Source organism: Agelaius phoeniceus, chromosome 25, assembly GCF_051311805.1.
Source record: "Agelaius phoeniceus isolate bAgePho1 chromosome 25, bAgePho1.hap1, whole genome shotgun sequence".
In the NCBI taxonomy this organism is placed as follows: Eukaryota; Metazoa; Chordata; class Aves; order Passeriformes; family Icteridae; genus Agelaius; species Agelaius phoeniceus.
Genome location: NC_135289.1, coordinates 1,239,468 through 1,267,127, shown reverse-complemented (window position 1 = coordinate 1,267,127; position 27,660 = coordinate 1,239,468). Strand labels below are relative to the sequence as shown.

General features: G+C 53.1%; 1 protein-coding gene across 1 annotated transcript; it reads left to right on the top strand.

Moving 5' to 3' along the window:
- Positions 1-1,855: 1,855 nt before the first annotated feature.
- On the top strand, positions 1,856-26,862 carry LOC129130232 (complement receptor type 1-like). Its single transcript, XM_077190444.1, has 46 exons — positions 1,856-2,387; positions 2,838-3,029; positions 3,540-3,731; positions 3,943-4,051; positions 4,219-4,304; positions 4,546-4,758; positions 5,269-5,328; positions 5,428-5,454; positions 5,561-5,624; positions 5,777-5,887; positions 6,100-6,291; positions 6,501-6,596; positions 6,836-6,931; positions 7,793-8,004; positions 10,680-10,754; positions 11,353-11,532; positions 12,082-12,264; positions 12,372-12,551; positions 12,662-12,844; positions 13,085-13,303; positions 13,576-13,767; positions 14,007-14,106; positions 14,534-14,619; positions 15,513-15,707; positions 16,076-16,255; positions 16,347-16,538; positions 16,695-16,794; positions 16,952-17,037; positions 17,552-17,746; positions 18,222-18,404; positions 19,512-19,694; positions 19,840-20,022; positions 20,113-20,295; positions 20,998-21,189; positions 21,719-21,901; positions 22,107-22,298; positions 22,531-22,630; positions 23,160-23,245; positions 23,973-24,322; positions 24,581-24,634; positions 24,818-25,031; positions 25,310-25,492; positions 25,693-25,872; positions 26,281-26,310; positions 26,451-26,526; positions 26,781-26,862. The coding sequence occupies exons 1-46, from the start codon at positions 2,099-2,101 to the stop codon at positions 26,860-26,862; spliced, it is 6,939 nt and encodes a 2,312-aa protein (XP_077046559.1). The 5' UTR covers positions 1,856-2,098.
- The last annotated feature ends 798 nt before the right edge of the window (positions 26,863-27,660 follow it).

Here is a 27,660-nt window from a genome sequence, read left to right as displayed (position 1 = left end):
TTTCTGGGTTTTTATTTCTATTTAGTAATAAATGGGAATTGCTTATAAAGGGTACTCTGTGAATTCAACTCCCTGCTGTTTTCTCATCATATTTTATTCTCTTTTTCAAGAAGAAATCAGCTTTAAGGTATATCCTGGCAATGATCAGATTCAACGCTCAGTCAGTTCTTTATCACTCTGAACATTTATTTTCTAAATGCCATCCATAGCGAGTTAAACTTGGTGGTTACATATTTCAAAAAAGTAGTAAAGGAGGAAAGCAGGAATGTGTTTCTGGGAAGTCTGGAAAAGGCAGCTGGACTTACACCTCCCCTAATCCTGTTCAGCCACCCTGGGACTGAGCCCTGCATGCCCTGAGCTGAGGCTGAGCTCAGGCAGACCCAGGCTGAGCTCAGGCAGACCCAGGCTGAGCTCAGGCAGATCCTGGGCTCAGCTCAGGCAGATCCGGGCTCAGCTCAGGCAGACCCAGGCTCAGCTCAGGCAGACCCGGGCTCAGCTCAGGCAGACCCTGGGCTCAGCTCAGGCAGACCCTGGGCTCAGCTCAGGCAGACCCGGGCTCAGCTCAGGCAGACCCAGGCTGAGCTCAGGCAGACCCGGGCTCAGCTCAGGCAGACCCAGGCTCAGCTCAGGCAGACCCAGGCTGAGCTCAGGCAGATCCTGGGCTCAGCTCAGGCAGACCCAGGCTGAGCTCAGGCAGACCCGGGCTCAGCTCAGGCAGACCCAGGCTCAGCTCAGGCAGACCCAGGCTCAGCTCAGGCAGATCCTGGGCTCAGCTCAGGCAGACCCGGGCTCAGCTCAGGCAGACCCAGGCTCAGCTCAGGCAGACCCGGGCTCAGCTCAGGCAGACCCGGGCTCAGCTCAGGCAGACCCAGGCTCTGCTCAGGCAGACCCGGGCTCAGCTCAGGCAGACCCAGGCTCAGCTCAGGAGGTGTTGGGAGCTGAGTTCCCGGGGCAGTCCCGGGGCAGCTCCAGCGCTGTTTTTGCTGTTGGGCTTTGCCGCCTGCCGCTGCTCCCCGTGTGTGACCCCAGCAGGTGCCCGGGCTGATCCCCGCGTTGCGGGGACGGGTGGCAGGGCCAGATAAAGCTGCTGGCCCTCGGTGGCCGGGCAGGGACAGAGCTGCTATCGGGGCCTCAGCCACCGCCCGGGAGGAGCCGCTGCTCCCGCGGCTCCTGCGGCAAAACGGGGCAGCGAATGTGGGTGCACAGGGCAGGGTTGTGCCCGGCCAGGGGGCAGAGATGTCTCCTGTTCCCTCCCCAAGCAGAAAACAGCCTGTTTTCTGGTGTTTTCTGGTGTTTTCTGGTGTTTTCTGGTGTTTTCTGGTGTTTTCTGGTGTTCTCTGGGGTTTTCTGGTGTTTTCTAGGGTTTTCTGATGTTTTCTGGGGTTTTCAGGGTTTCAGCCTGTGAGCAAGGGCATTTTCACTCGGTTCTGTGAGTGCAGCCACTCCCTGCGGGGGCTCAGCATCACGCAGAGTCTTTTGCCAAATACTTTTCAGCATCTTCCTGCTCCGTGCCAAAGTCACAGCCCTAAGCTAATACAGGAGAATTCCCCAGAATTTAAAGGTGTTTTTTTTCTTCCTGCTAACAGATTCCTTTTGCCTTATGCAGCCACCGTCCCCATTCAGGCCAGTGAGCTGTGAAAATGCAGCCAAGGTCTCTCTCCATGGAATTTGTCACCGTGTTTACAAGGGAGTGTTTTACAGGGAAACGTTATCCAAGGTGCTGGATTCCTTCCTTCGGAAACCACCTCTGTATCTCATTGTTACATCTGATTGGAACTTAAATTGTATAGGAAAGGAAAATAAAGTGGAAATTAAAAAAGAAATAAATAAAAGGGGTAAGTTGGTAAGTTTGAGCAGAGGAAACATCGCGGTTTCCTGGATAACCAAGGGAAACAGGAAGGCGCAGGTCGGCTGCTGCTGGCTGCCCTCTCCTTGGACTGGGAGGACACATTCCCCTTCCTGCCCTTTTAGGTTTGGGTATTTTCTTTTCCTTTGCGGCTTGGCAGCTTTGGAGGGAGGGGGATCTTTCCTGGAAGTGCAGAGTGAGGCTGAGAAGGAGAGGCTGAGGCAGCGGATTCCCGGGGAGCCGCTCCTTGGGATGCCAGACGCGCCTGGCACCGCTCACCCCGCGCGTTCCACACCCAGCCCCGCTCCCCACCGCGCTCACGGCTTTCGTCAGAGCCTTCCCGGAGCTGAGCTGAGCTCAGCTGAGCCGGGCTGGCCGGGAGGGGCGGGCGGGGGCACCGCGGAGCTCGGAGCAGCCCCGCGGGAGTGGCTCCGCTGCCCGGGCAGTGCCGGGGGACCCGCGATGGGCTCCGGCCGCCGCTGCTCGCTGCTGCCGCTGCTGCTGGTGCTGCTGGTGCTGCTGGAGCTGCCCGCGGCGTGGGGTGAGCCCTGGAGGGGAGCGGGGTGCGGGGAGCCGGGCACACTGGGCTGGGTGCTCCGTGCGTGTGGGAGCGCTCTCTGCACCTGTGGGTGTGCGAGTGTGGGATCTGTGTGCTATCCACGGGGGTGTGGGTTATCCACGGCAGTGTGGGTTATCCACGGCAGTGTGGGCTATCCACGGCAGTGTGGGTTATCCACGGCAGTGTGGGTTATCCACGGCAGTGTGGGTTATCCATGGGAATGTGGGTTATCCATGCGAATGTGTGCTATCCACGGCAGTGTGGGTTATCCATGGCAGTGTGGGTTATCCACGGGAGTGTGGGTTATTCTTGGGAATGTGGGTTATCCATGGGAGTGTGGGTTATCCACGGCAGTGTGGGTTATCCACGGCAGTGTGTGTGATATATATATGCAGAAGGAGCCCTGCTAAATCTCCTTTTATTTTCCCACAGGGGACTGTGGACCACTGCCAAACATCAGCCACGCCGAGCCCCAGGGGGACACCAAACACCAGCAGAGCTTCAGTGTGGGCTCCACAGTGACCTTTGGCTGCATCCCGGGTTACACCAAGCTCCCCTTTCTCTCCAACACCATCCGGTGCCTGTCGAACTCCCGCTGGTCCAGCCTGCCAGAGTTCTGTGGCCGTGAGTGTTTCCCTTCCTCTGACACAGGAGGGTGCGGGCTGCTTGTGGGAACACCCACAGCTTTGGCAATCGCTGCCTCAGGGGTTTCCTCATCACACAGGATGAAGTGGTCTGGCCACTTCTCTTGCTGCCCCTTTTTCCTACACTCCACCGAAGCCGTTGGAGCCACTTGCGTGGCACTTGTGTGTTAATGAAAATAGAGAAACAGCTTGGGAAGAGCACGGAAAAGGGGAGGGAATGCAGGGGCAGAGCACTGAGTGACCAAAGGGTTAACCAGGCAGGGAGGTTTGGCTTTGGGGATTTGGAAACTTCTCCAGTGAGAACTGGCTGCACTTCCCCACCTCGGACAATTCCCTGCTGGAAGTGGCCAGGGAGGAGGGCACTGTTTGGGGGGTCCGTGCTCTTAGTGAGACTCGTGTGTTATCACTCGGATTTATGTTTACAGCTGAAAGCAAAATGTTGTTATTTTTGCTCTGTAACCGGACATTTGGGTGTCTCTGTGGTGGCCAGGCAGCTGTCCCACACCCAGATCTGTGCCATTTGCTGCACTATCACCAGAAGACAAAATGCAGAATTTTTACGCCGTTAACACCACGGTGAGGTACATTTGTCGCCAAGGTTATGACAACACCACAGCCCAGCCCCCCACCAGCACCTGTTTGGACAACTTAACGTGGACAGAAGTTCCTGAACTGTGTCAGAGTGAGTGTCCCTGTCCCCATCTCATTTCATTTTCCCCAATGCTGTGTTCCAAGCGCCATGCCTGTATTTTAAAATTGCTCTTTTCTAATGACATTTAACATGAAATACCATTAACTGCCTGATTTGACATTGCCATACCACCATGAAAACTAAGTTTGTGGGGCTTTTCCCAGCCTCATGGTGCCCTAAGGATAATCTTACTCTTTTTTAGAGAAGTCTTGTGGTATTCCAGCCAATCCAGAACATGGCCAAGTCATCCTAAAAGATATCCCAAAAGATCATCTGCTGGGTGGAACAGCCAGAGTGGTTTGTGACCATGGGTGAGTGTGAAGTCACTTCCCTCTGCATCCCAGCTGCCTGGTCAGACTCACTGGGGTGTGAACTGGGACATGGGGCTCTGCCCGTGCAGTCCTCAGCACCTCTGTGGTGACATATTCTTGGTTGGTGGCAACCAGCTGATTTTGGGATGTGCCTTTTGTCCCCGCAGGTACAGATTAAAGGGAGCATCACCTTCCATCAGGTGTCTCCTACAGGGTGACAAAGCTGTCTGGAGTCCTCTTCCAGCTTGTCAGGGTGAGTGAAGTTGTCCAGTGCTTGACTGGAAAAAACAAATATTCCAGCATAGAAATTCTGAATTTTTGGTTTACTTCACTAAGTGAAGCCAGGCCAGCATCTCTGCAAGGGGACAGCTGCTGTCACAAGCAGGGAGTCCCCAGGAGCATCACTGGTTCCTGTGCAAGCCTGGCAGGATCAGTCTCTGCTGAGAAGAGCATCCCGGGGTCCCCTCCTGAGTTCTCTCCTCTTTCTCCCGCAGCGATTTCCTGCCCCCCTCCTCCAGCCATCCCCCACGGGCAGCACAGTGGGAACGGCTCGGAGGAGTTCGCGCTGGGCTCCGTCACAACCTACACGTGTGAGCCGGGGCTGGAGCTGGTGGGACAGGACACGCTGCGCTGCACCGGCGACAGCGGCGACAGCGGCGACAGCGGCGACAGCGGCACCTGGAGCGGGGCCCCGCCCGCCTGCCGGGGTGAGCCCCATCCGCTCACAGCCACCCCTTCCCCGCAGCTCGCTCCTGCTGGGCTGCCCTCGCTCCCGAGCCCGTCCTGGCCGCACAGGAACTCTGCAGGGTTTGTTCCAGGGCAGCAGCGCCTGCTCTGCCAGGCGCCAGGCTCTGCTGAGGAGCACCAGGGGCAGAACCAGACTTGGTTTTATGTTTTCCCTTCAAGAGGAACAGGCAGAAATGTAATGAACAATGTGAGAAATTATCGGTGGCTGCAAAGCTGGTGGAGGGAACTTAGAAAGGATTTATTTGTGTCTCGGGTCCAACAACACCCAGGCAATAAAGCCAAGTGGAACAGCAGAATCCCCTCTGTCCTTAAGGCCTGGAGTGGCACGAGAGGTCCCTGCCACAGCCTGAGATGCACAAATCACCTGCCCATGTGATGTTTACTCCTCTCTGAACTATTTTATATATTTTGTACAAGCCGAGCACCATCTAAAATCACATTTTGAGAGCTTTTCTTTTGTCTCTCCCTAGTTAAAACCACAGCAGAGACAAACCAAACCAAACCCTCAGAAGACAATCCTTACTGGCTGGGTAAGAGTTCCATTTCTTAGAAGTCCTGTTAATTGCTGTAATTGCACCACATTTTGGCCTTCATATTTTTAACATCCCTTTCATTATTTTCCTCCCCAGCAAGCATCCTCATTCCGAGTTGCATTGGTAAGTAGCTTAAAATTGAAAATATATTTTCCTACCCCAAAGCTGTTTGCTGTTAAATACCTGGAGTCAATGGTTGATTTCACTCTCCCTTTCCCTTCTTTGTTAGTTCCCCCAGTAGCCCTTGGAATTCTAGCTGGGATCATCATGAGACGGAAAGAGAGTGAAAAGCAGTAAGCTGCCCCTCCAAAATCAGAACTTTCCCTGGGGATAAGTGGATTTTTCCTTTCAAACCATACCCCTTCAGTATACTTGCATGGTTAGCATGATTTTTCCATGTTGTGAAGATTTTATTCTACAATTTTCGCCCTTTCTGTCTCTCCAGCTCTTATAATGTGAATTCACAAAAGCAGGAGGTGAAGGGAAGGGACGAAGCGATGCACCTGGAGGTTACAGATGAGAAGAAGCACCCCAAGCCCTGGAATTCCTATTTTTGGTAGGTTTGCTTGTTCATCTGCCCAAAACCTTGTGCCAGACTTACTTGTGACTATAGCCAGGGGTCTCACTGCTGCTGAGCTCACCTGTGCAGAAGATATTTGAACAGTTTTTGACTTTCAAATGCCACGATGAACACCCTGCTGTCCAAAGGGGGCTTCAGGAGGGTTTGGGGTTTGCTGGGTGGATTTCCCCCATCTCTCTCATCCACAGCCACACAGGGAAGTGCCACGTGTGTCCCAGCTGTGAGGAGCAGCTCCACAGTGACCTGGCCCCTCTCTCAGAGCCCCCACGCCACGGCTGTGCCACCTGCCAGGCCTGGCTGAGCTCCCAGCCCCACAAACCCCGCAGCTACTCGGTCCCCAGCATTGGTGGTGGGGACAGCCAGAGCCCAGCAGGCATCAGGTACAGATCCCACAGGGGAGCAAAGTAAGGGGAAAGGGGGAGGAAGCATCTCTATGTGCATAAAGTGAGTTTTGCAGTTGGAATTCATGTGGCTCCTGTCTTAGCAGGAGCAAGGGTTTGATATGGGGGAGCAGTGGCTCTGTTGGGCAGGCGGTGTTTTTGGGAAGCCACACACTCAGGCTCTGTGTGTTCTCTCTCTGTGTGTTCAGCTCTCCTGCCAAAGCTGTGGATGTGCTGAGGGCAGATGGCACAGGAGCAGCTGCTCCGTGGAGCAGTGAGGCAGAGCAGCCCATGGACCACCAAAGGTCAGCCTTCCACCTAAAAACACCCAGATGCCACGGGGGTCATGGGCAAAAATCAGTGAATTTCAGAACTGTGCTTATCAGAGAATCCCAGAGTGGTTTGGGTTGGAAGGGACCTTAAAGGAGCATCTCATGCCAACCCCACACCTCCCACTGTCCCAGGCTGTTCCAAGCCCCAGAGCCATGGCCTGGAAGGCACATCCGTGCTCTCAGTGCTCATCCTCAATGGTTCTTCTCCACAGTGACCACATCTGTCCCATCTGTGAGAGCTGGCTCCGTGCCCACACTGGCCAGGGTGGCAGCAGTGCCGTGACACCGGGGGAGTGGCAGCACAAGGGGTGAGTGTGGCCAGGGCCGGCAGCTCCTGTCCAGCCCCCGTCAGCACTGCAGTGAGGGCCCAGAGCTCGCTGCTGAACTCAGAGGACAAGCAGGTGGCAGTGTGTGAGTGTTGGTTGCTCCTCGCCCTGTGCCAGGGTAGAAGGGTGGTGCCTGCTCAAGCAGAGATGTGGGACTGGGTGAGGTTCACTCAGATGATGCTTGTGGGGTTTCCCTGGGTGTCTCTGGAGCATCCTGTGCTCCTCAGCTCTGCTCACCTGACTCAGCCTCGTGTTCTTTGGGGCTCTGGTTCTGGTTAAGCAGCAAAGAGCCCAGGTGAGACCCTGCAGTGGGAGCCTCTTCTCAGCCACTGCCCAGGGCTTTTCCCACCTGTGGGTGTGGTTCCTTTGCTTGTGGCAGGGTGAGGTTTTGGGCCAGAGAAGTGACGAGGTAAAGCTATTTGCTCAGTTTATTTATTTATCTTCTGACACTTGCCCATGTGAGTCCGGTGCTCTCTCAAGCTGGCAAAACTTCCTCAACAGAGACACCACTGACAGAGCCAAATTCACATGAAAAACCAGATAAACATGGTTGGACGTGTGGATCTGCTTGCTTTGGCTTTGGGAAGTGTGAACTCCTTGCTGCTGCATTTGCCTCGGGGTTTTTCCATTTATTCCTGTGAGTGCCTGCTCCACTGGCTGGGAGCCCCAGTCGTGGGGGAGCTGGTCCAGTTCTGCATGCTTGAATCTCTGCCTGTTGGAGTTTAAAAAGGGCAATAGTGAAGGAGAGCAGCTCTGTGGCTGCTGGAGCCTGTGCAGGGCGGTTTGGAGAGGGGCAGGTCCTGTCATGACCCTGCTGGGACTCACTCACCTCTGTCCCCACAGCCCCCAGGGCCCGGTCTGTGCCCCCTGCATGGACAGACAGCTCCTGTCCCTCGTCCACGGGGACACAGCCAGCAGCCCCTTGTGTCCCCTGGCCGGGGAGGGGACCCCAGCCCACCTGGTCCCTCTGCACAGCCCCAGCTGCCACCTGTGCCCCGTGTGCTCGGTGCCCACCCACGCTCACCTGTGCCAGCCCCAGCGCCTGGCACCTGATGGTAGGAGCTGCTCAGGGCACCCCAAACACCCCCTGGGGAGGGGCACAGGGCTCCTCAAACCCTCCCCAGGCCGAGGGGCTCCCCCTGATCCCTGCTTGTTTCCTATTGCAGGATAAATCCAGGAGCTGAGGAGGGAAGGGGAGTTCAGCACCGATGCCTGGCAGGGATTCAGCTCTGAGTGCAATAAAGGGACCTCAAGTCAAGGCTCTGACTTCACCTGGGCTGGCAAAGAAGCAGAAAAACCAAACATACTTCAAACCCACCTCTCTGTTGGTATAATGCCCGCTTTTATGTTTATTTTTGTATGAACAAAGTATTTTTGCAGCTCTTAAAGTGAGACTTTAAAAAGTCAGTAAACGTTTCTTTGCGCTAGGAAAACAATTTCCACTTTGCACAATCTTACAAGATTTATTTGTATTTCTTAAACTACTTTTTTTTAAACTGAAGTTCCTTTCCTAGTGTGCAGATAAAAGTGCAAAATTTACAGTATTTATAGTAAAACTGTTTTGTAAATAAAAGGAATATAAAACAAAGAATACTGGTATCCTGGCTCTGGGGTTTTTTTTCATATTTACTAATCAAGCCTTCCCATAGAGTGGCTTAAATGACTTTGCAGTCTCATTATTTGCCAGATGTAATCAAGTTCATTAATTGCTTCTGCTCAATTAATTGCTGCTGTTGCACTGGTGTCCAGTGCCTGAGCTTTCCTGGGAATTGTGACGAGGGAGGTGGGGCAGGGCTCTGCTTTTCCCTCCTGACAAAGTGGCCTTGAAGCAGCGACTGCCAGGAAACCCTGGCACTGCTGTGTGGGACTGGAGTGCTTTGGAAGGCACCTGGAACGCTGCTGAGAACTTATTATAAATTCAATATTCGTAATGGAATGCTGCTGAGAACTTCTGGAATGCTGCTGAGAACTTCTGGAATGCTGCTCAGAACTCAAGGGCAGCTATCCCTGTGTGAAGCCACGGAGATGCCAAGACCTTTGTCCTGGGAGCAGGACACCAACCCCACGGCTTTTGGGCACTTTGTTTTCACCCTGTCTGCCCTGAGCCACTCGTGGCTGTGCTGAGGACGTGTGTGAGCATGGAGAGAGGTGAGGGAGGGACCATGTGGGCAAAAGGCCCTGGATTTGTCTGGCTGAGGGCAAGGCCATGCTGAGGCATTGGTGTCCTTTCCTGGCTCTAACTCAGCCTGGTTGAAGCTCGCTGGATAAGCTGTCATAAAATGGAGTTAAGATTGGAAGGTTTCCTGCTCAGAAGGGAAATGCCACTGTGGTGGAATTTTGACTGCCTAGGCCTGAGACACTCAGACTTTCAGCTGCTGGCAAAGCAAAATGTTGAGGTTTGGGGTTTTGTCTGCTGCAGAGGTAAATCACCCATCTGGGAGCTTCTCATGATGCACACTGGGAACAGGAACCACCCAAAATGTGTCTACTACAGACCTTTGGTTTCTCCATTTTCCCCTGCTAGCAGGAACACATCTCTAATAAGAAGGAAACCCACACATAACCATTTTCATGCACACATCAGCCCTGTTCCAGACAGGCCCCCAAGTTCTCCCTCCCCAGCAGAGCTCTGTCCTGCTCAGCTGGCACAGGGCCACTGCAGATCCTGTTTCTTCAGCCTTGCAGAACAAGCACTTGCACATTGCTGGTTATTTTTATTGCTCTTTTACCGTAAGCCATGTGAGTGACTAAATGGACAAAACACAACCTGAAACCTCACAGCTCTGGGTTGTGTTTGATTTTGCTATTTTAATCCCAGCACATTTATTCACACTGCATAGTCCAAAGTGATTTTTTGTTTTCAAATTATTTAACATGTGATTTGGGGATCAGCTTGGAATTATCTCCCCACAATCACATGAAAGGAATTGTGAATGCTGAAACATTGTTTACAGCTGTGGTCACCAAAATTTACCATTGGAGAGGGTTTATTTACTGCATTTGTAATCAATTGCAGATAATTTTTCTTTATAATCTGAGTGCAAATGACCAAGTGCAATTCTGAAGTGTGAACGTTGGATTTGTAAGTATTGGAAGCTCTCTGTCAATAAAAGAAATAAAAGGACTTGAGCAGTTCATGTCTTGCTGCCTGCTTTAGGCTGAGGAAGCGTCACCTGTGGGAGGTGGGCAGCTGGAGCTGCTGAGGCTGCTCCTCATCCAAAAGTCCTGGCTGGGAGTTGATTCTTCCTGCCAGGGGGAGGATCAGCCCAGGGTCAGGTCAGGAGGATTTGTGTCCCCAGCTGGTCCCATTTTTATGGAAGGAGGGAATTCCCCAGTGCCCATCCCACCCCTGGGCAGGTGAATTGTGCTGTGTCCCTCAGGTGCCACCACCATCCCCTGGGGCTCTGGGACAGAGCCTGGGCCACTTCCCTAGGGAGGACACTCTGCTCCATGGGCACAGTGCAGCTACAGCACCTCTGCCTGCACCCAGCCCTTTTCCACCCCTCTTTGAACATCCTCCCCTGCTAAAACCAGCAGCAGCAGCAGCCTGAGGCACCTGCAGCCTCCTGGGGGTGCTGGCTGTGCCTGCACGTCCTGGGGAGCCCCCAAGTTCCTGTCCCACAGTCCTGGGAAGTTCCCCAGCAGCATCTCCTTCCTCCCACGGGGGCAGTGGGGGGAACTGGGGCGCCCATATCTGCCCCGTGCCCCCAGGAGCCGCTGCCTGTGCCAGGGATGGTGCCCACCCTCACCCTCTGCCTGCTGGGCAGCTCCGCTCTGCTCCTCAGCACCACGCCCGGGGCTCAAGGTAAGGCAGGGCAGCAGCTCTGCTCCTCTGGGGCCTTCCTCCCACGGCCCTCCTGCTCCTCATCACTCCTCTGTCCTCGCTGATCCCTGCGCTTTTCTCTGCGGAGGGAAACGGGAGCCCTGCACTGGTCCCAGGTGGACCTCGGCATCACAGAGCCCTGAGCCCCTCTGCTGATGGCAGAGACCCTCTGGGGCCATCAGAGCCACAGCTGGCCTGTCACCAGAGCCACAGCTGGCCCGTCACCAGAGCCACAGCTGGCACCCCCAGCCCAGGCTGGGCGCCCCCAGCCCCCTGGCACAGCACAGACCCTGGGGGGCTGTCGGGTCCATCCTGGGCTGCCCTGTCAGTGGTTTCCTGGTCAGATCACGCCCTCAGGAGGGCCAGGAAAGGCTCTTGACCCTGCTGGGTGCTGACACGAGATCCTGGACACGCAGGTTTTGTCAGCTGAGGTGGCAGCGGGGTCCCCGAGGAGCACAGGGAGGGTCCCAGGGACCCCAGCCCAGCCGCAGCCCCCAGAGCCCACGGGCACCGGGCTGCACGGACACCCTGCAGCGCCCCGGGGCCGGGCAGGTCCGCATTTCCCTTCTCTCCCTCCCAGCTGCCTGGTGCCCGCCCCCCCGGGTGCCCTACGGGCGGGTGTCCCCTCGTCGCCATTTCTACCGGACGCGGGACACGGTGAGCGTCACCTGCAACCCGGGCTACAGCCGGCGGGGCCCGGGCAGCAGCACCTGCCGGGCTGCCTCCAGGTGGGACCCCCCTCTGCCGCAGTGCAAAAAGGGTGAGTGTCACACCAGTGTCCCACACTCTCTTGTGTCCTCCCAAGTTCACTGGGAAGGCAAAGCTGGGGTGGATCTGTCCTGGCTGCCCTTCCCAAGCTCGGCTGGCAGAGAAACAGAAACAGCTCCGGTGGGACACGGGGATGGCTGCGACCTGTCTGGGGCTCTGAGAGGGATGGGGAGAGGTGAACCCTGAAGGATGGCAGGGTCTGAATGCCGGGGGGGTTCTGACACTGCTTCTGGCCAGATGTGGGGCATTTTCACCTTCATTGTGGAGTGGAGAGTAATCACAACTTCTCACTGCTCTCGCTGCTTCCACATCAGTGTGGATCCCTCCCAAATCCTGCCATGTGCCCGAAGTCCTGTCGGGACTCTCATTCCTGCCAGTGATTCCCTTCCAGGTGCAGCTGCACCGGGAGTGAACTAAAGCCGTGACCCAGCAAATGCAGCCCAGAGCAGAATTCAGGAGATCACCCTGCTGTTACTGAGCTGTGCCAGGAGCACAACCCAGCTCAGAGCAGACCCACAGGACGCTTTCTTTCCCTCTGCAGAGGTGACATGTCCCCGGGCACCGAGCATCGCCAATGGGCTGCACTCCGGGCCCTCCTCGGGCAGCTTTCCCCGGGGAGTGACCGTGTCCTACAGCTGCAGGGAGGGCTTTCAGCTGCTGGGCAACGAGTCCATCACCTGCACGGACTCCGGGCGCTGGAGCTGGCCCCTGCCCCGCTGTGAAGGTCTGTGGGGCCTCTCTCGTGGGCTGGGCGGCAGGAGAGGGCTCTGTGTGTGCGGGATCCGCTCCTCGCGCAGTGAAGTTTAAAGGGCGCTGTCACTGCTCCCCCAGCGATCGGCTGCCAGGTACCCGAGGTGCAGAACGGGAAGGTGCACAACGCGCAGAGCACCTACAGAGCTGGAGAGACTCTGCACTTTGACTGTCACCACGGCTATGCAGCAGAGGACTCCGGTGAGGCTCGGTGCCAGCCCGGGGGCATCTGGGACCCGCCGGTGCTCGTGTGCCATAGCGGTGAGTGCTGCTCAGGATCGGGGGCTGCAGGCTGGGATTTCACCCCTCCGGGCGCTTCCCCTCGCTCCCCGTTCTCTCGCTGAGTTAAATTTCCCATCTTCCTCCCGCAGTCCGGCCCTGCCCGATGCCTCCGGAGGTCGCCAATGGAAATCACAACGGCCGGGACATAGCAGAATTCACCATGGGAATGTCTGTAAGGTACAGCTGCAATCCTGGCTATTACCTGGTCGGAAATGCCGCTGTGTCCTGCAGAGCATCGGGGAACTGGAGCCAGCCCCGCCCTCGCTGTGAAAGTGAGTCCGAGCTCTGTCCCCTCAGGCTCTGAGCACAGGGGACACCCTCACCAGTGCAAACAGATCCTCCAAGAGGGTTAATTCCATGTAAAGTGTATCATGGAATCAATTAGTGCCAAGCCTTCCTACGGCTGGGGAGGTTTGTGTGGACGTTGCGCTGATTTTGTGGTTCCAACATTAACAGCCGGTGGTTTTGTGTTTTCTTTTGCTCCAACCCCTTCTGCACACCCTCATTTCCAGGGACTGTCTGCATCAATCCAATCGTAGCCAATGGAAGGCAAGTCGGTGGCCACGGGCTTCTCTCTGCCCCCGGGCAAACGGTGACATTTCGGTGCCACGATGGTTACAGCCTGCAGGGCAGTGCCAGCCTGTCCTGCCAGGAGGATGGCAGCTGGCAGCCCCCTGCTCCTGTGTGTGACAGAGCACTGCCCCACCACCACTCCTTCACCAGGTCTCCAGGTACCTGACATAACTGCTGGTTTATGTCCCCTAACCCTGTTTAAAAAAATGTTGTTAAATCCTTTGAGGGGAAGATTCAAGCCTATCCTGGGAATAAGAACCTAATCCTCTGCAATCCTTTGGGAAAATGTCTTTATTAATGGCTATATTAATCAAAACGAACATTTTTACAAGGCAAACCAAACCCCTTTCCTCCTAACAGTGCTCTTTGTGTGCTTGGCCTCAATGTGCCTGTCCTGCCTGCTTCTCACATCTCTTTTCTCTCTCACTAGGTGCTTGTGGTGCTCCCACAAGGTTGCAGTTTGCTGAGCTAAATGAGGAGCACAGAAATGCCATTGATTTTCCTGTTGGGAAGACTGTGCAATACACTTGCCGCCCTGGATATGCTAAAGTGCCAGGAATGTCACCTACTCTGACATGCCTTGAGAGTGGAGTGTGGTCAGAAGCACTAGAGTTCTGTAAAAGTGAATAGCTCCTTGATTTGGTGTCTGTTGTTGCAGGAGGAACAGGTCTCAGGTTCTGTCCATGCTGCCAAAACCTTGATGTTATTCTGAATATGTGACTAGTAAAGCCATGTAACCCTTTGAAATTGGAAATCCGTGCTGGGGGAGACTGGGAATGTGGGCAGGGGACTGGAGGAATAATTGCATATTTGGTACTGTGATGTAGAGAGACAGGATATAAGGGTGTTTTCCTTTCCCAGGGAAACAGTGCAGTCACCCAGGTGAGCCTATGAATGGCAGGATTATTTCCCTGACAAATCTCCAGCTTGGGTCTACAGTGGTTTACAGCTGTGAGGAAGGGTAAGTCCTACTTTGGAGGTGGATTAGGTAAGTGTCCCCCTTTTTAACCCCTGTTCATTCAGTCCCAGTAAATGGATTCTGGATATATATATATATATATGATGGATATATATCTATCTATATATATATGTGTGTGTGTGTGTGTGTATATGTATATATATATGTATCTATATATAATGGATATATATATCTATATAATGGATATCTATATCTATATCTATATAATTGATATCTATATTTATATCTATATCTATATATATCCCCTATAAATGCTGGGAAATGGGTCAGGCAGATCAGGGAAGGAATTTCCCCTTTAGAGCCACAGCTCTGCTGCCAGCAGGGCTGATCCCACATCCCGGGTGGTTGGGAGGAACAGTAATTCCAGCTGAAATGGCTTGGGGTGAGTGACCAACCCTTTCACCACCAGGCACAGGTTAATTGGACAAGCCAGCAGGCGCTGTGAGGTCTCTGGGGGACGTGTTGCATGGACTGGCCATACTCCCCTCTGTCAGCGTGAGTAGCTCGTGGCTCTGGGGGCTTGCATGGGATCTGGGGAATATTTTCCAGCAGAGATTGCCACATCTTTCCAATCAAAGCTTTCACAGGCAATTCTCCCCTTTGTGGGCAGGAAAATTACCAGAAGGTTTGGAAGTCATAGGAAAGCAGTGTGGGAAAAGGTACAAGATCCCAAGGCTGAAGGGATTATGGAAAGCAACACCTCAGCTGGAGCTTTTCCAGCAGCGCTTGAGCATCCTGGTGCTGACTGACACCAGGAGCCCATTGCAGGAGAGGAAGGGAAAACACGCTCAGCTTAGGGGTTGTTTTGTCAGACCCAGAGAGACCGAGGGTCAGTCCTAAGGAGAGGCAGAGCATTGAGGCAGGGCCAGCAGCGAATCCCAAAATCCCGGACCGGGTTTGTTCCCTCCCTCCGCCACTGGTGAGTGCCCAAGAGCTGCTGTGCTGCTCCTCAGCAATTCCACCTGGGGGTTTCTCTGCTGATCAAGTAGCGTGGCTGATCAGGGCCGTTTCATACGGAAGAAAGAAACATTTGCTGGTACATTCTGAGGTTTTAAAGCGTTTCCCGGATTCTCCTGGTAGGTGTGAACCACGCGTGACGCACAGTCTGTGCCCGTTCCAAAACTTGGCACCAGGATTTTATACAAGTGCTGCTAAATAAGTACTCGATTTCTTATTTCTTAAAAAGTAGACAATGCAAAGTTTCCTCCACAGAGAGCTTTGATGACCGCTCTGCTTTCTACCTGCCATGGGGGGGATCCTGTTCCCAACCAGCTCTCAGCTGGGAGGTGGCTTCACCCCACCTTTGGAACCAGTGTTTGTGCCCCACAGCCCGAGGGGTTCCGGGTGCTGTGGTGCTGCTGTTGAGTTGAGGTTCTGCTTCTCTGCAGGCATCCCCTGCGAGCCACCGCCGGACATCCCCAACGGGCAGCACACGGGCCGGCTGCTGAACGAGTTCCACTACGGCACGGCCGTGACCTACAGCTGCCAGCGCGGCTTCCCCCTGCACGGGGAGCCCTCCATCCACTGCACCACCCGCGACGGCCGCAACGGCGTCTGGAGCGAGCCCCTGCCGGCCTGCGGAGGTGGGCAGGGCTGCCCGAGGGTGCGGGGACCCCCGGCCATCCTCCCAGCGCCGCTGCTCCGGGTTGGGAACGGCTGGGAAACTGCAGCTAGCTGGAATTCTCGCCCCAGCATTTTCCAGGGCTGAGGCCAGCAGAGCAGGGGAGGCTGGAGAGCCACCCTGCTCCCCTTTCCCCTTGGAATGTTTGATGTTGCAGGATGCGGGCACAACATCTTCTCCAAGAAAATTATTTTCAGGCTTGCGTCTTAAAATTGCAGCCGTTGTTGGCTTCACATTGCCCAGCTCTGCCTGAGGACAAATGTTGAAATGCCCTGCCCAGCTCTGCCTGAGGGCCTGTTCTGAGCACCTGCACCTCTTTTTTTTTTCCAGAGGCGAACTGTCCTGTCCCACAGCTCCAGCACGGGAGGATCCTGGCTGCCAGGGCTGCCTACGCACACGGGGACACTGTGACCTTCCAGTGTGACCCAGGCTATGCCATTCGTGGCCACAGAGAGATCCAGTGCCAGCCAAACAACACCTGGGAGCCGCCTGTGCCCGTCTGCGAGCAGGGCAAGTGTCCCAACAGGTTTTGACCTTCCCCCACTCTCTAAATCCGCCTTTTATGGCTCTTAAACAGCCAGGCTGCTCTCTGTCCTGGCAGCTGGCTGCGGAGCCCCTGCCAGGCTGGGCTTTGCCGAGCTGAAGGAGCCCTACAGGAACCAGACAGTGTTTCCTGAGGGGAGCAGGGTGGAATTCGTGTGCCAGCCTGGCTACAGCCAGCTCCTGGGGGTGTCCCCAGCCATCACCTGCCTCAGGAACCAGACGTGGTCTGCAGCCCTGGAGTTCTGTAAAAGTACGTCCTGCAAGCGCGGAAAGCCTGAAGTGGGAGGCTTGGCTGGTTTCTGTGTTTCCCCAACTCTGTGGGTGCCTCTGCCTGCTCCCTGTGGTGCCATCCCTGCTGGGATGTGGGCACAGCTGAGGGCTGATGGAGGCTGGCATTGCCTTCCAGGGAAGCAGTGCCCCAGCCCAGAGAACCCGGCGAACGGCAGAGCTGTTGTCCTCACAGATCTCCTCTTCGGGTCCAAAATTAATTACACTTGTGACAAAGGGTGAGTCCTGCCCTGGGGAGAGTGAAGTGGATTTTCAGCTTTTCACAACCCAGTTCCCAAGTCAGAACTCTTGGCTGCCACTTGCAAGGGTTGTAAAGAAATCTCAAGCTGAAAAAAATCTCACTGCTCAAATAACGAATCCTTCTGTGTGGTCCAGGTACAAGCTGGTGGGAGGCTCCCAGAGAATTTGTGAGGTCTCTGGCACACACGTCTCATGGAGTGGGGATCCTCCTGTCTGCCAGCGTAAGTAGGCCACCACAACAGGCCCTTGGAGATGGTTTACAAGATAAAGTGGAATTTCTTTCAAGCCAAAGGTTTTATTGCAAAAGATTTCTCAAGTCACTGAATGTGTAAAATATTTCCTTTTTCTTTTCATTTTGTTTTGGATATGCTTCTGAAAATGCTTTCAAAGGTCTTTTATTTATTCTGGTGCAAACTGGAAAGAAACATTAATGTTTTAAACTTCCTGTTAGTGGGTAAGTATTTCTCACTGGCCAGTCCCTCTCTGTGTCACCAATGATTACGGAAAGGGAGGTAAGAATTGTCCCAGCACCTCCAGACACGGGCAGCAAGGAAGTGACTCACAGGAGGGGACAGATTTCATTCCCATGTGTGCTTTTATCCATGCAAAGTTTGTTCCTGGAGCATCAGGTCATTGAGTCACCGCTGAGGTGGCTTCCCCCGTGTCAGTGCCCTTCCTGGGCAGTGTGTGTGCCCTGCAGCCCGGGCAGTGCTGATCCCCCTGTCCTGCCCACAGGTGTCACCTGCGCTGCCCCTCCGGCCATTCCCCACGGGACACACAGCGGGGGCTCCAGGGACACCTTCTCCCTGGGGGATGTGGTCACCTACACCTGTGCCTTGGGGCTGGCCCCAGCTGGAGACACCTCCCTGTTCTGCACCTCTGTGGACGGGGAGCGCGGCACGTGGAGTGGGACAGTGCCACGGTGCCAAGGTACGGCTCGGGCTGTGCCCACAGCCAGCTCTGGCTGGCCCTGGCACAAGGGACAACCTGGGGGACACAGCTCACACAAGCGCTTTTATTTATTCACAGCAGTTAATGTCAGTGTTCAAAACAACTCGGAGGATTTACAATTTTTTAATCACTTTTCGACGCATAAAATGCATATTTGCTAGTGCTTTACTATAACGGCTTTCTCTTTTTGATGCTGATGGGGGAGTACTATTATTGCTTCAGTTTTCATTACAACTTAATTTGATTTATTGCTTCTGAAGAAGCTCTAAAAACCAGGACGTTGGTTTCTGCTGAAGCAAAGAGCTAAGGAGAGTTCCTGGAAAAATTCCGTATCACCTTGTCCCGGCTGATTGCTCTTGTGTTATCTCGCTCCTTTGCTTTCAGCAGGTTGGGGCTTTTAGGTGTTTATCTTGCCCTGCCCCATTTTTCACCTGCCTTTCCCTGTTCCCGGCAGAGGTGAGCTGCCCTGCCCCGCCGAGCATTGCCAACGGGCAGCACAGCGCCAGCCCCGGCGCCAGGCACAGCCCGGGCTCCGTGGTGCTCTACACCTGCGCCGAGGGCTACTCCCTGCTGGGCGACGCCTCCATCCGCTGCACCGCCAGGGGCACCTGGAGCCGGCCCCAGCCCCGCTGCCGAGGTGCGCTCCTGGGGCTCCTTGCTCCTTCTGGGCTCTCGGTTTAATCACTGCAAGCAAATCCCCAGGGACAGGCAGCGAGCAGAGGTGCCAGGGGCAGGAGCAGCCCCATGTGCCCCCATGTGGGTTTCCCTTTCTGTTCCCACTGAGTACAAACGCTCAGGAACAGCTGAATAATGGTATTTAGCCTAAGAACAAGAGTCAGAAATGTTGAAATGCCCGTGACAGGGATGGCAAGGCCCAGCAGCAGGTGCTGTCCCTGCCCAGTGCCCCTCCACAGCCAGGAGGGGTTTCACATCCCCAGCTCTTCACATCTCCTGCTCTTCCCTTCCAGCAATTGGCTGCACCAGGCCAGAGATTGAGAATGGAAAAGTGGCTGGGTCAGAGACCACCTACAACCTGGAGGACATCATCATCTTTGAGTGCAACTTTGGTTATGCCTTGAAGGGCTCCCAAGAGTCCCACTGCCAGTTTGGGGGCAAGTGGCACCCTCCTGTCCCCAGCTGTGAGAAGTGTAAGTGCAAATGAGGGACAGCTGATTTTTGAACCCCTGTAAAGGAGGTAAAGGGGCTGGGAAGGAAAAAGATGCACATATATGTCCTGCCATCCTTCTAATCCCCATCCAAAGCCCTGAACAGGCTGCCTGGGGAGGAGTGGGCATCATCTGGCACCATCCCTGGAGGAATTTAAAAGACATGTGGATATGACACTTGGGACATGGGGTAGTGGGCTTTTGAAACCTGAATGTTTCTGTGATCCAGACCCTTGTTAAATGTAGGGCTGTTTAAATGAATCCACAAAATCCAGGCTGGTACCTGATATCATTAACAACCACAGAAAGACCAGAGCAAGTTATTAGGGCCACAGATGGAAACTAACCACTGTAGATGTCTAAATAGTGAGAAACTATCATTTTTATGTCAATAAGCTCAGAAAACATGAAGGCTGGAAGGTAAGAGAGGGTAGGATGGAAATATCATTCAGTGACAGCCCTCGTTGCTGTTGGGCAGAAGTTAATGGGAAAGAACAAAGTTAAGAGGCTGCCTCAGCCTGCAGGGGGGTTTGTGGTACCAGCTCTTGGCTAGCTGGGATGTTTTCCTCTCCTTGCAGTGCCGCCGTGTCCTTCCCCTCCAACTATCAGAAATGGCCAGCACGACAGCAAGGGGGTGGCAGAGTTCATCCCTGGCATGGCAGTGAAGTACCACTGTGACCCAGGCTACCTCCTCACTGGGAAAAGCTCCATTTCCTGTTTGCCATCGGGAGTCTGGAGCATCCCTTACCCCCGCTGTGAAGGTGAGCTGCAAATGCTGCTACCCCCAGTGCAAAGGGAGAGCACCGCACTCACAGGGCCTCCCAAAACCAGAGGAGCACCCTCAGCTCTGGCAGCCATGCCCCCAGCCGTGCCCCCAGCCTGAGCTCTGCTGCTTTTCCCTCCCAGTGATCACCTGCAGCAGCCCCAGCATCAAGGACGGGGAGGTGGCTGAGGGCCGGAGGGCTGTGTACCACCCTGGGGACAACGTCACCTTCCGGTGCCACCCAGGCTTCGTGCTGAGGGGCAGCCGTGGGGCCAAGTGCCAGCCTGACAGCCGCTGGGTGCCCGCGGTGCCCACCTGCCAGCCAGGTGAGCCAGTGACGGCTTTGCCGTGGTGCCAGCGCTGCTCCTCTGGTGAAAGCCCTAAAACAACCTCTGCTCTCTGCTCCTGCCCGGCAGTGCGGCCCTGCCCTCCGCCCCCCGTCATCGCCCACGCCACGCTCAGCGCCGAGCCCGGGACCAACTTCACCAGTGGCACCTCCGTGAGCTACAGCTGCCAGCCTGGCTTCTCCCTGCTCGGGGACCCCTCCGTGCTGTGCACGGCCTGGGGCAACTGGAGCCTTCCCTACCCTCGCTGTGCAGGTGGGGCTGCCTCAGCATCCCTGCGGTGCCAGGCCCAGCATCCATCCTGTGCCAGGCCCAGCATCCATCCCGTGCCAGGCCCAGCATCCATCCCGTGCCAGGCCCAGCATCCATCCCATGCCAGGCCCAGCATCCATCCCATGCCAGGCTCAGAATCCATCCCGTGCCAGGCCCAGCATCCATCCTGTGCCAGGCCCAGCATCCATCCCGTGCCAGGCCCAGCATCCATTCTGTACCACACTCAGCATCCATCCCATGCCAGGCTCACCCTGGGTCAGGCAAACCTGCCAACCTGCAGGATTGCCTGGCATGGGGAGAACCACAGCAGGAGCTGTGCTCGCTTTGGTGGCACTGGGAATAAGCTGGTGGCACTGCTCGAGTTTCCCAAAAGGAGACAGGCTTGGATGTTCTAAACACTGAAATTAAAGATTTATGTACTTTACAGCCCAGAGTTGTGTGAAGGCACCACACTGACCAAACTATTTTTGGGCATTGCTTTACCCCATTTTGTTTCAAGACCACATAAATTAAGTGCCTGTGTCCTTATATGCAGAGTGTTATTTGATGCAGACAAATGTCAGACTACATAGAAGATGCATTAATAACTTGGGGCTTAGCAGTGCCTATCAATGCACCTGTTTCTCTTTAGCTGCATTTCACAGCCAAGGACACATTTCTCATGCTCATTTCATTTCTTGGCAGCCGGTTGTGGCACACCAACACCGTTGCTATTTGCTGAGCTAAGCAAGGAATATGAAAATCAGACTGAGTTTCCTGTTGGGATGACTGTGAACTACACTTGTCGGCCTGGATACGTGGAACAGCCACAGATAACACCAACTATCACATGTCTTGAAAATCTAACATGGTCTGAAGCCCAGGAGTTTTGCAAAAGTAAGTTTTGCAGCTGCTTCTAATTGGTTTAAATTGTTGTGCGCTGAAGCCTTGCAATTTCCCCTTCATCACTCTATCCTTTGGAGGGTTTGGGCAGACTCCTGGAAATAGTGATTCTTCCCCTATGACACTGAGTTAAAGAAGCTTAAAATCAGCTAATCTCGACCCCTGCCATGAGCACCTTCCACTACCCCAGCTCGCTCCAAGCCCTGTCCAGCCTGGCCTTGGACATTTCCAGGGATGAGGCAGCCTCAGCTGCTCTGGGCAGCCCCCTGCCCACCCTGACAGGCAGGAATTCCTTCCCAATATCCCACCCAACCCTGCCCTCTGGCAGTGGGAAGCCGTTCCTGTCACTCCATCCCTTGTCCCAAGTCCCTCTCCAGCTCTCTTGGAGCCCCTTTAGGCACTGGAAGAGGCTCTAAGGTCTCCCTGGAGCCTTCCCTTCAGGCTGAACAACCCCAACTTCCCCACCTGTCCCAGGGTCGTGGCCCTGCCCTTTTCTCAGTTTTGCTTTGTCCTCTCTCTTTAGTGCTGCAATGCCCTTCACCACCAAATATTGCCAAAGGAACCCACGACAGCCAGGACTTGGAGGTTTTTCCCACTGGGATGGTTGTGAACTACAGCTGTGACCCTGGCTACAGCCTCCGGGGAGAGGCGTCCATCTCTTGCACCAGCTCTGGCAACTGGAGCCTCCCTCTCCCTCAGTGTGCAGGTACACTGCGGCTCTGAGCTTGGACTTATGGCACTTTCTACCTGTAGGATTCATCCTTACCCTTCCCAAAATTCTGACTCCTTTACCCTCCCCTTCTTTTACCCATTTTGCACAACGATTTTAAGCCGTACATACGCAAAATGCATTTTAAAACAACTTTTGTGGTTGACATCCCCATTTCTCCCCTTGTTTTCTCCCCTGACAGGTGGCTGTGGTGCACCTCCAAACCTCACCTTTGCTGAGCTAAGCAGGCAATACAGAAATCAGCTGGAATTTGCTGTTGGGGACACTGTGAGCTACAGCTGCCGGCCGGGACACTCGAGACGCCCCGGAGTGCCCCAAACTCTGACTTGCCTCCAAAACCACACGTGGTCTGAAGCCCTAGAGTTCTGTAAAAGTGAATAGCTCCATCCATTTGGTGTTGGTTATTGGAAATTGTCTGTTTTGTGGGTTTTTGAAGGAAGGATTGGTACATGGCTTTACTAGTCACATGGTCTGGGCCGCTTTGGGCCTTTTTGAAATCACATCTTTGCTGGTGGCAGAACTTGGACAGAGCCTTAAGGTACCTTCTCATAGTGTGTAGCACAGCCTCAAGAGAGGAGTTTAAACAAAGCCTTGTTCTTTCCCAGGGAAGCAATGTAGACACCCAGAACCCCTCAGGAATGGCAGAGTTGTTGTTCTGACAGATCTCCTTTTTGGGTCAACTGTGAGCCACTCGTGTGATGAAGGGTGAGTCCCACGCTGCCTTTGCTGACTCTGTGTCTGAGTTTGGTGGTGGGTAAACAATCAGAGCCCACTCCTCTGTACAGCTGTTCTCCCACAGCAGACCTGAATTGGAATTTTGGTTCCAATTCCGCTGTAGTTGCCTGCTCCAGAAAGGGAGAACTGTCTCATTCTTCCCTCCTGTGCTCAGCAGATTAATTTGCAAACCAGTTTCAGTTTTCCTTCTCAGATGCCCTTGAGCAGGAGCTGAGAGTGGGAGCAAGGCCGTGCTGCAAGGAGGCTCCAGCCCTTTGGAAATCAGTTGGGTCCCGATTTATCACCTGACCAATCTAACCCAGAGTTTTTGGGGTCAGTGTTGCTCCCCTTGGATCTGGGAAGAAGCAACTTTGCATCCTTCATTCCCACGTGTCAAACCAGCAGAGTGACCTTGGTGATCAGCTGGAATCAGGAGGCTGCAGAAGGAAACCTCTGGGGAGGGAAAAATCCAAGCTGAGGGGCTTGGTATGAGCTGATATTTCTCTCTCTGCACCTGCAGGTACAGCCTGGTTGGAGAGTCCCACAGGAGATGTGAGATTTTGGGACGAGATGTTGCCTGGACTGGTGTGCCTCCCACCTGTAAAAGTAAGTAGGTCACCACTATATTGGGGCCAAAATTGCCATATTAAGTCCTTAAAATTAAAAAGTGTTTCCTTTAAATAAATTGAATTAAATGAATAAGACTATTAAAGGATAATATTCCTCTGGGATAGTTTTTAGGGGTTTTTTTATGCTTGCATATTTGGTTTCTTCTAAAAATCTTCCACATGTAAGCTTTGATCTGTCACAGCAATTCAGACTGAAGAGTTGTGAGATGCCTGCAGGGACTTGTCCCCTTTGTTTTACAACAGTAAATAAGAAATCAAGTGAAAAAATATGTTTTGTAGAAGAGTGATATTTTGAGTACCATTGAAATGGAATTTTCCGAACCCTGAACTGTTAACCAAAGCACAAGGATGTTTTGCAGGGGTTGATCATTGCAATTAGTCTTTTTTTTCAGATGGCATTGCTTTTTGAGGTTGGGACAGTAAAGCATTCACAAGAATGACAGTACTGACAGATTTCTACCCCATTCCATGTATTTATTAGAATATATTCACGCCATCTATGTTTATATATATATGTATATGTATATAATACTGTGGTATCCTTAAGGTACCTAAAAGAACTGAAACCCCTCCCCTCAGTTCCTGGAGTTATTCTCTAAGTCCTACCTGTGAATCTGCTCTGAGCACACTGAGAATGGGCTTTAGGATGCGTTCATTCAGCACCCACATGGCTTTGTACCCCTAAATTGGAGTTTCTCTTTCAGGGGTGGTGTGCCCAGCCCCACAGGTGCAGAACGGGAGGGTGGCTGTCCCCAGGCCCCGCTACACCTACGGGGACTCTGTCACCTTCAGGTGCCGCAGAGGCTTCACCCTGCGAGGCCACCCCACGTCCCAGTGCCAAGGGGACAGGAGGTGGCACCCACCTGTACCTGTCTGTGAGCAGGGTAAGGATCAGCTCTTGGGCTTGGTGGCACTGCACGTTCCTCCTGGTTTCTCACCTGATTTCTGTCCTGCCCGCTTACCAAAGCCAAAGTTGGTTTTATTTTTCCTGTTTGCTGCAACTACTTTAAGGAGAACTCAGAAATTTTACCTTTCATTTATGCCTCTCTTCACACACAGGAGATGAGCAGGGCTTGGGTAATGCTGTAAGTACTGACATGATTTGCACTTTCTCACACTGCTTGTTGCAATCCATAATCCACATTCTCTTAATTCCCTGGAAATGTGGAATTTGGTAGCTGCAGGACACTGACTATAAGAGAGCTGTGAATTTTTTTCCTGGGAATATAACACCAGGATGATGGGAAATGAAGGTAAATGTGTACATTTTATTTGCTCAACCATGTTTTTAAACTCTTAATGCTGCATTTAGATGGAGTGTCAGAACGTTATCACCACCCTGATAAAAAACCCACAGCAAAGCCAGGTAGGTCTGTTACCTGATGAGGCAAGATTTGATTTACTAATCACTAACTCCTCCTCCCAACCTGTCCTCCTTTTTTGAGGAAACTTTCCAGAGGGTTGGGCAGAACTGTTGGGGTCAGTGCTGGGGGAGGGAGCATTCAGCCTTCCCCAGCTGTTCTGAAGTTTTCCCTCTTGTCTCTCTGAGCTCTGCTTTGATCTCCACTCTCTGTTTTCAGTGCTGCACTGCTCCAAGCCTGCAGATATCACCCACGGGTCTTTCCGTGGCCCAGCAAAGGCAGTTTTTACTGTGGGAACATCTGTAAACTACATCTGTGAGCCTGGCTTCTCCCTCCTGGGGACAGCATCCATTTATTGCACAGAATCTGGAGCCTGGAGCCATCCTCCTCCCGTCTGTCAAGGTTTGTTTTGGCTGCAGAGAGCAAAGAACAAAGGACATTTAACAAGCCTTGCCTTAGGGGAAGGTCTGTAGAAGGTCTAAATCTCAGTACAGAATGTGTGATAAGCACAAGCTCGAGTTTTAACCTTTCCAAAGCCTGCTGGAGTTACAGGGGTCCGGGCTGTTGAGTGCAGGGAAAGAAATTCAAAGGGAGCAGTCGAGGCTGCAGAGGGACGGTGCCTCAGTCACTCCCTGGCCACCCTTCAGCATCCTGGTGATTGTCTCTCCCTGACTTTGCAGCTGTGAAGTGTCCGCAGCCTCCAAGCATCACCAACGGGAGGCTGAAAGGCAACGCCTCTGCCACCTTTCCCCCCGGAGCCGCTGTGTCCTACGGCTGCGATCCCGGTTACTCCCTGCTTGGGAACGCTTTCATCAACTGCACGGGGTCGGGGTCCTGGAGCCAGCCCCTCCCGCAGTGCAAAGGTGAGTCTGTGCTTCCTCTGATCTTTGGAATTCCACCTGGGACTCGGGCACTTTCCCAGTTCTGCAGAATGCGGAATGAGAATTAATTCCTGGCTACACTCAGAAGGAACTCCAGAGCAATGTCCTGAATAACCCACAGCTGTGTTTCTCATATTTTGTGTTCCCTCTAAATGTCCTCCTTTTACTGCTTCCAATTTCAGAGATCAGATGTGAATTCCCGGATGTCCAAGGTGTTAAAAAAGCCATTAAAGGAAGTACTTATCGCTCTGGCACTAACATCACTCTTGAATGTGACGATGGTTACGCGCTGGAAGGCATCAGTCACACCCAGTGCCAAGAGGATTTCAGCTGGGACCCTCCCGTGCCAGCCTGTAAACTGAGTGAGTGGAACGTAAACAGAGCAAAGATCACACAGAAGATGCAAATGCACTTTAAACACGCAAATGTCTGGCTGCATTTTTAAAATAAGGAAGTGTACACGGGTGTGGTTTTCAGAAACCTGGTGTTGTGGTGTTAGCAGTGAGACACTGGCATGGGGAAGGTGTGGCTGGCCCTGGTTCCCTGGCAGAGTCCCAGGCCAGGTTGGACACTGGGGTTTGGAGCAGCCTGGGACAGTGTAAGGTGTCCCTGCCCATGGCAGCGGGGTGGAACTGGATGAGCTTTAAGTCCCTTCAACCCAAACTGTCTTGTGATTCTAAAAGGTTTATTGGTGTTGATTAAGGACAGTTGAGAAATGCTGTATTTTGGTTGAACAGTTTGCTGATTTTCCTTTTTTCCCTTCCCTCCAGCGTCCCCCAAGCCCGGGTCAGTAGGCCTAGGTAAGCAGCTCACAAACATTTTTGTCCCCAGCTCAGTGGCCTCAGTGGCACAGCCTCCCTCTGCTTACTCGGCAGATACACCCAGTTGTGCATTTTGTGTACTTTACACAGTGAGAATAACCTGCATTCTTCTCCCTCAGGAGTGGCAGCTGCAGCAGTTCTGCTGCTCTTGGGGGCAGGTGTTGTCTGGAAAATCATTTCCAAGCAGAAGCAAGGGTAAGGCAGCTCTGGCTCTTTGTTCCTGCCCCTTGGTGCCAAGCCCCAAGCTTTATACGCTTCATACACTTGAAATATTTGCCTCAGTGCGTCCGGGCCCTGTAATTCTGTATCTTCAGCTCAGGTTGCAAATGATACAACCTGGAACTCATGGTGTGGTTAAGTCATTTTATTTCAAGCCTCTCTTTCTTAAAGGAAACCAAACCAAGTGCTCTTTTACAAGGCAATTCATTGTTTTCTTCTTTTTCACGTAGCTATTATCATACGTATGAAAACTATAATTACAGAACCCCCCTGAACCCAGACACTGAACACGAAGGCTCGTGTCTGCCATAGGAGGTATGGATTTGTATTCCTCAGCACAAAATACCAGTTAGAGCTGCAATAACTATACTGTCATTTGTTTATATTGCTGACTGCATTGTCTCCTTGAATGACTATTTTCCTAATACAATAATTCAGCTAGAAACCTCTTTCCTTTTTGTCTTCTATAGGATATTTTCTTTTGCTGAATAGAAGATGTTTTAAACATATTGGGGGTTTAAAACATCCTATTTTTCTTTCTGACACCACCCTCAAAGTGTGTCTTCCCTTTTCCACAGTCTGGATGGTTGGTGTGCACAGGTCAGACTTCCAGACCAGTCCTTGCTTCTGACTTAAAGCTGCTTTTAATTTGTACAGATTATGAAAAAGCTGAAAAACTGCATCAGCAGTAGAAGAGTCAGAAAAGGACACTGAACTTGGTTCCTGGGGTTTTTTATTGCATTCATACTGACTAAAATGGTGTTTTTACTTACAAGTGAATCTGTTTTCTATGGTGGATCTATTGGAGCCAGCAGTGAATTTTCAATGTTAACAGCACTTCACCTACAAAGTGGGGCATGCAAACAATATCAATTTTGTGTGATTTCTTTGAAACAAAGCATTTCCTAGAAATTCTCTCCTCTCTCTCCGGGTGGCGATGGAATCTCTACACACCAGTACAAAGCCAGGAAATCCTGATTTCAACACCAGGATATCATCTCTTTCCTAGGCTGGAAAGATATCTCCTCCCTGCTGCTGCTAACCAGGCACCCAGCTCGTTCCCTGCAGCGAGGAAGCGCCGCTCACAGGGATACTGGAATTCTGTGGCAA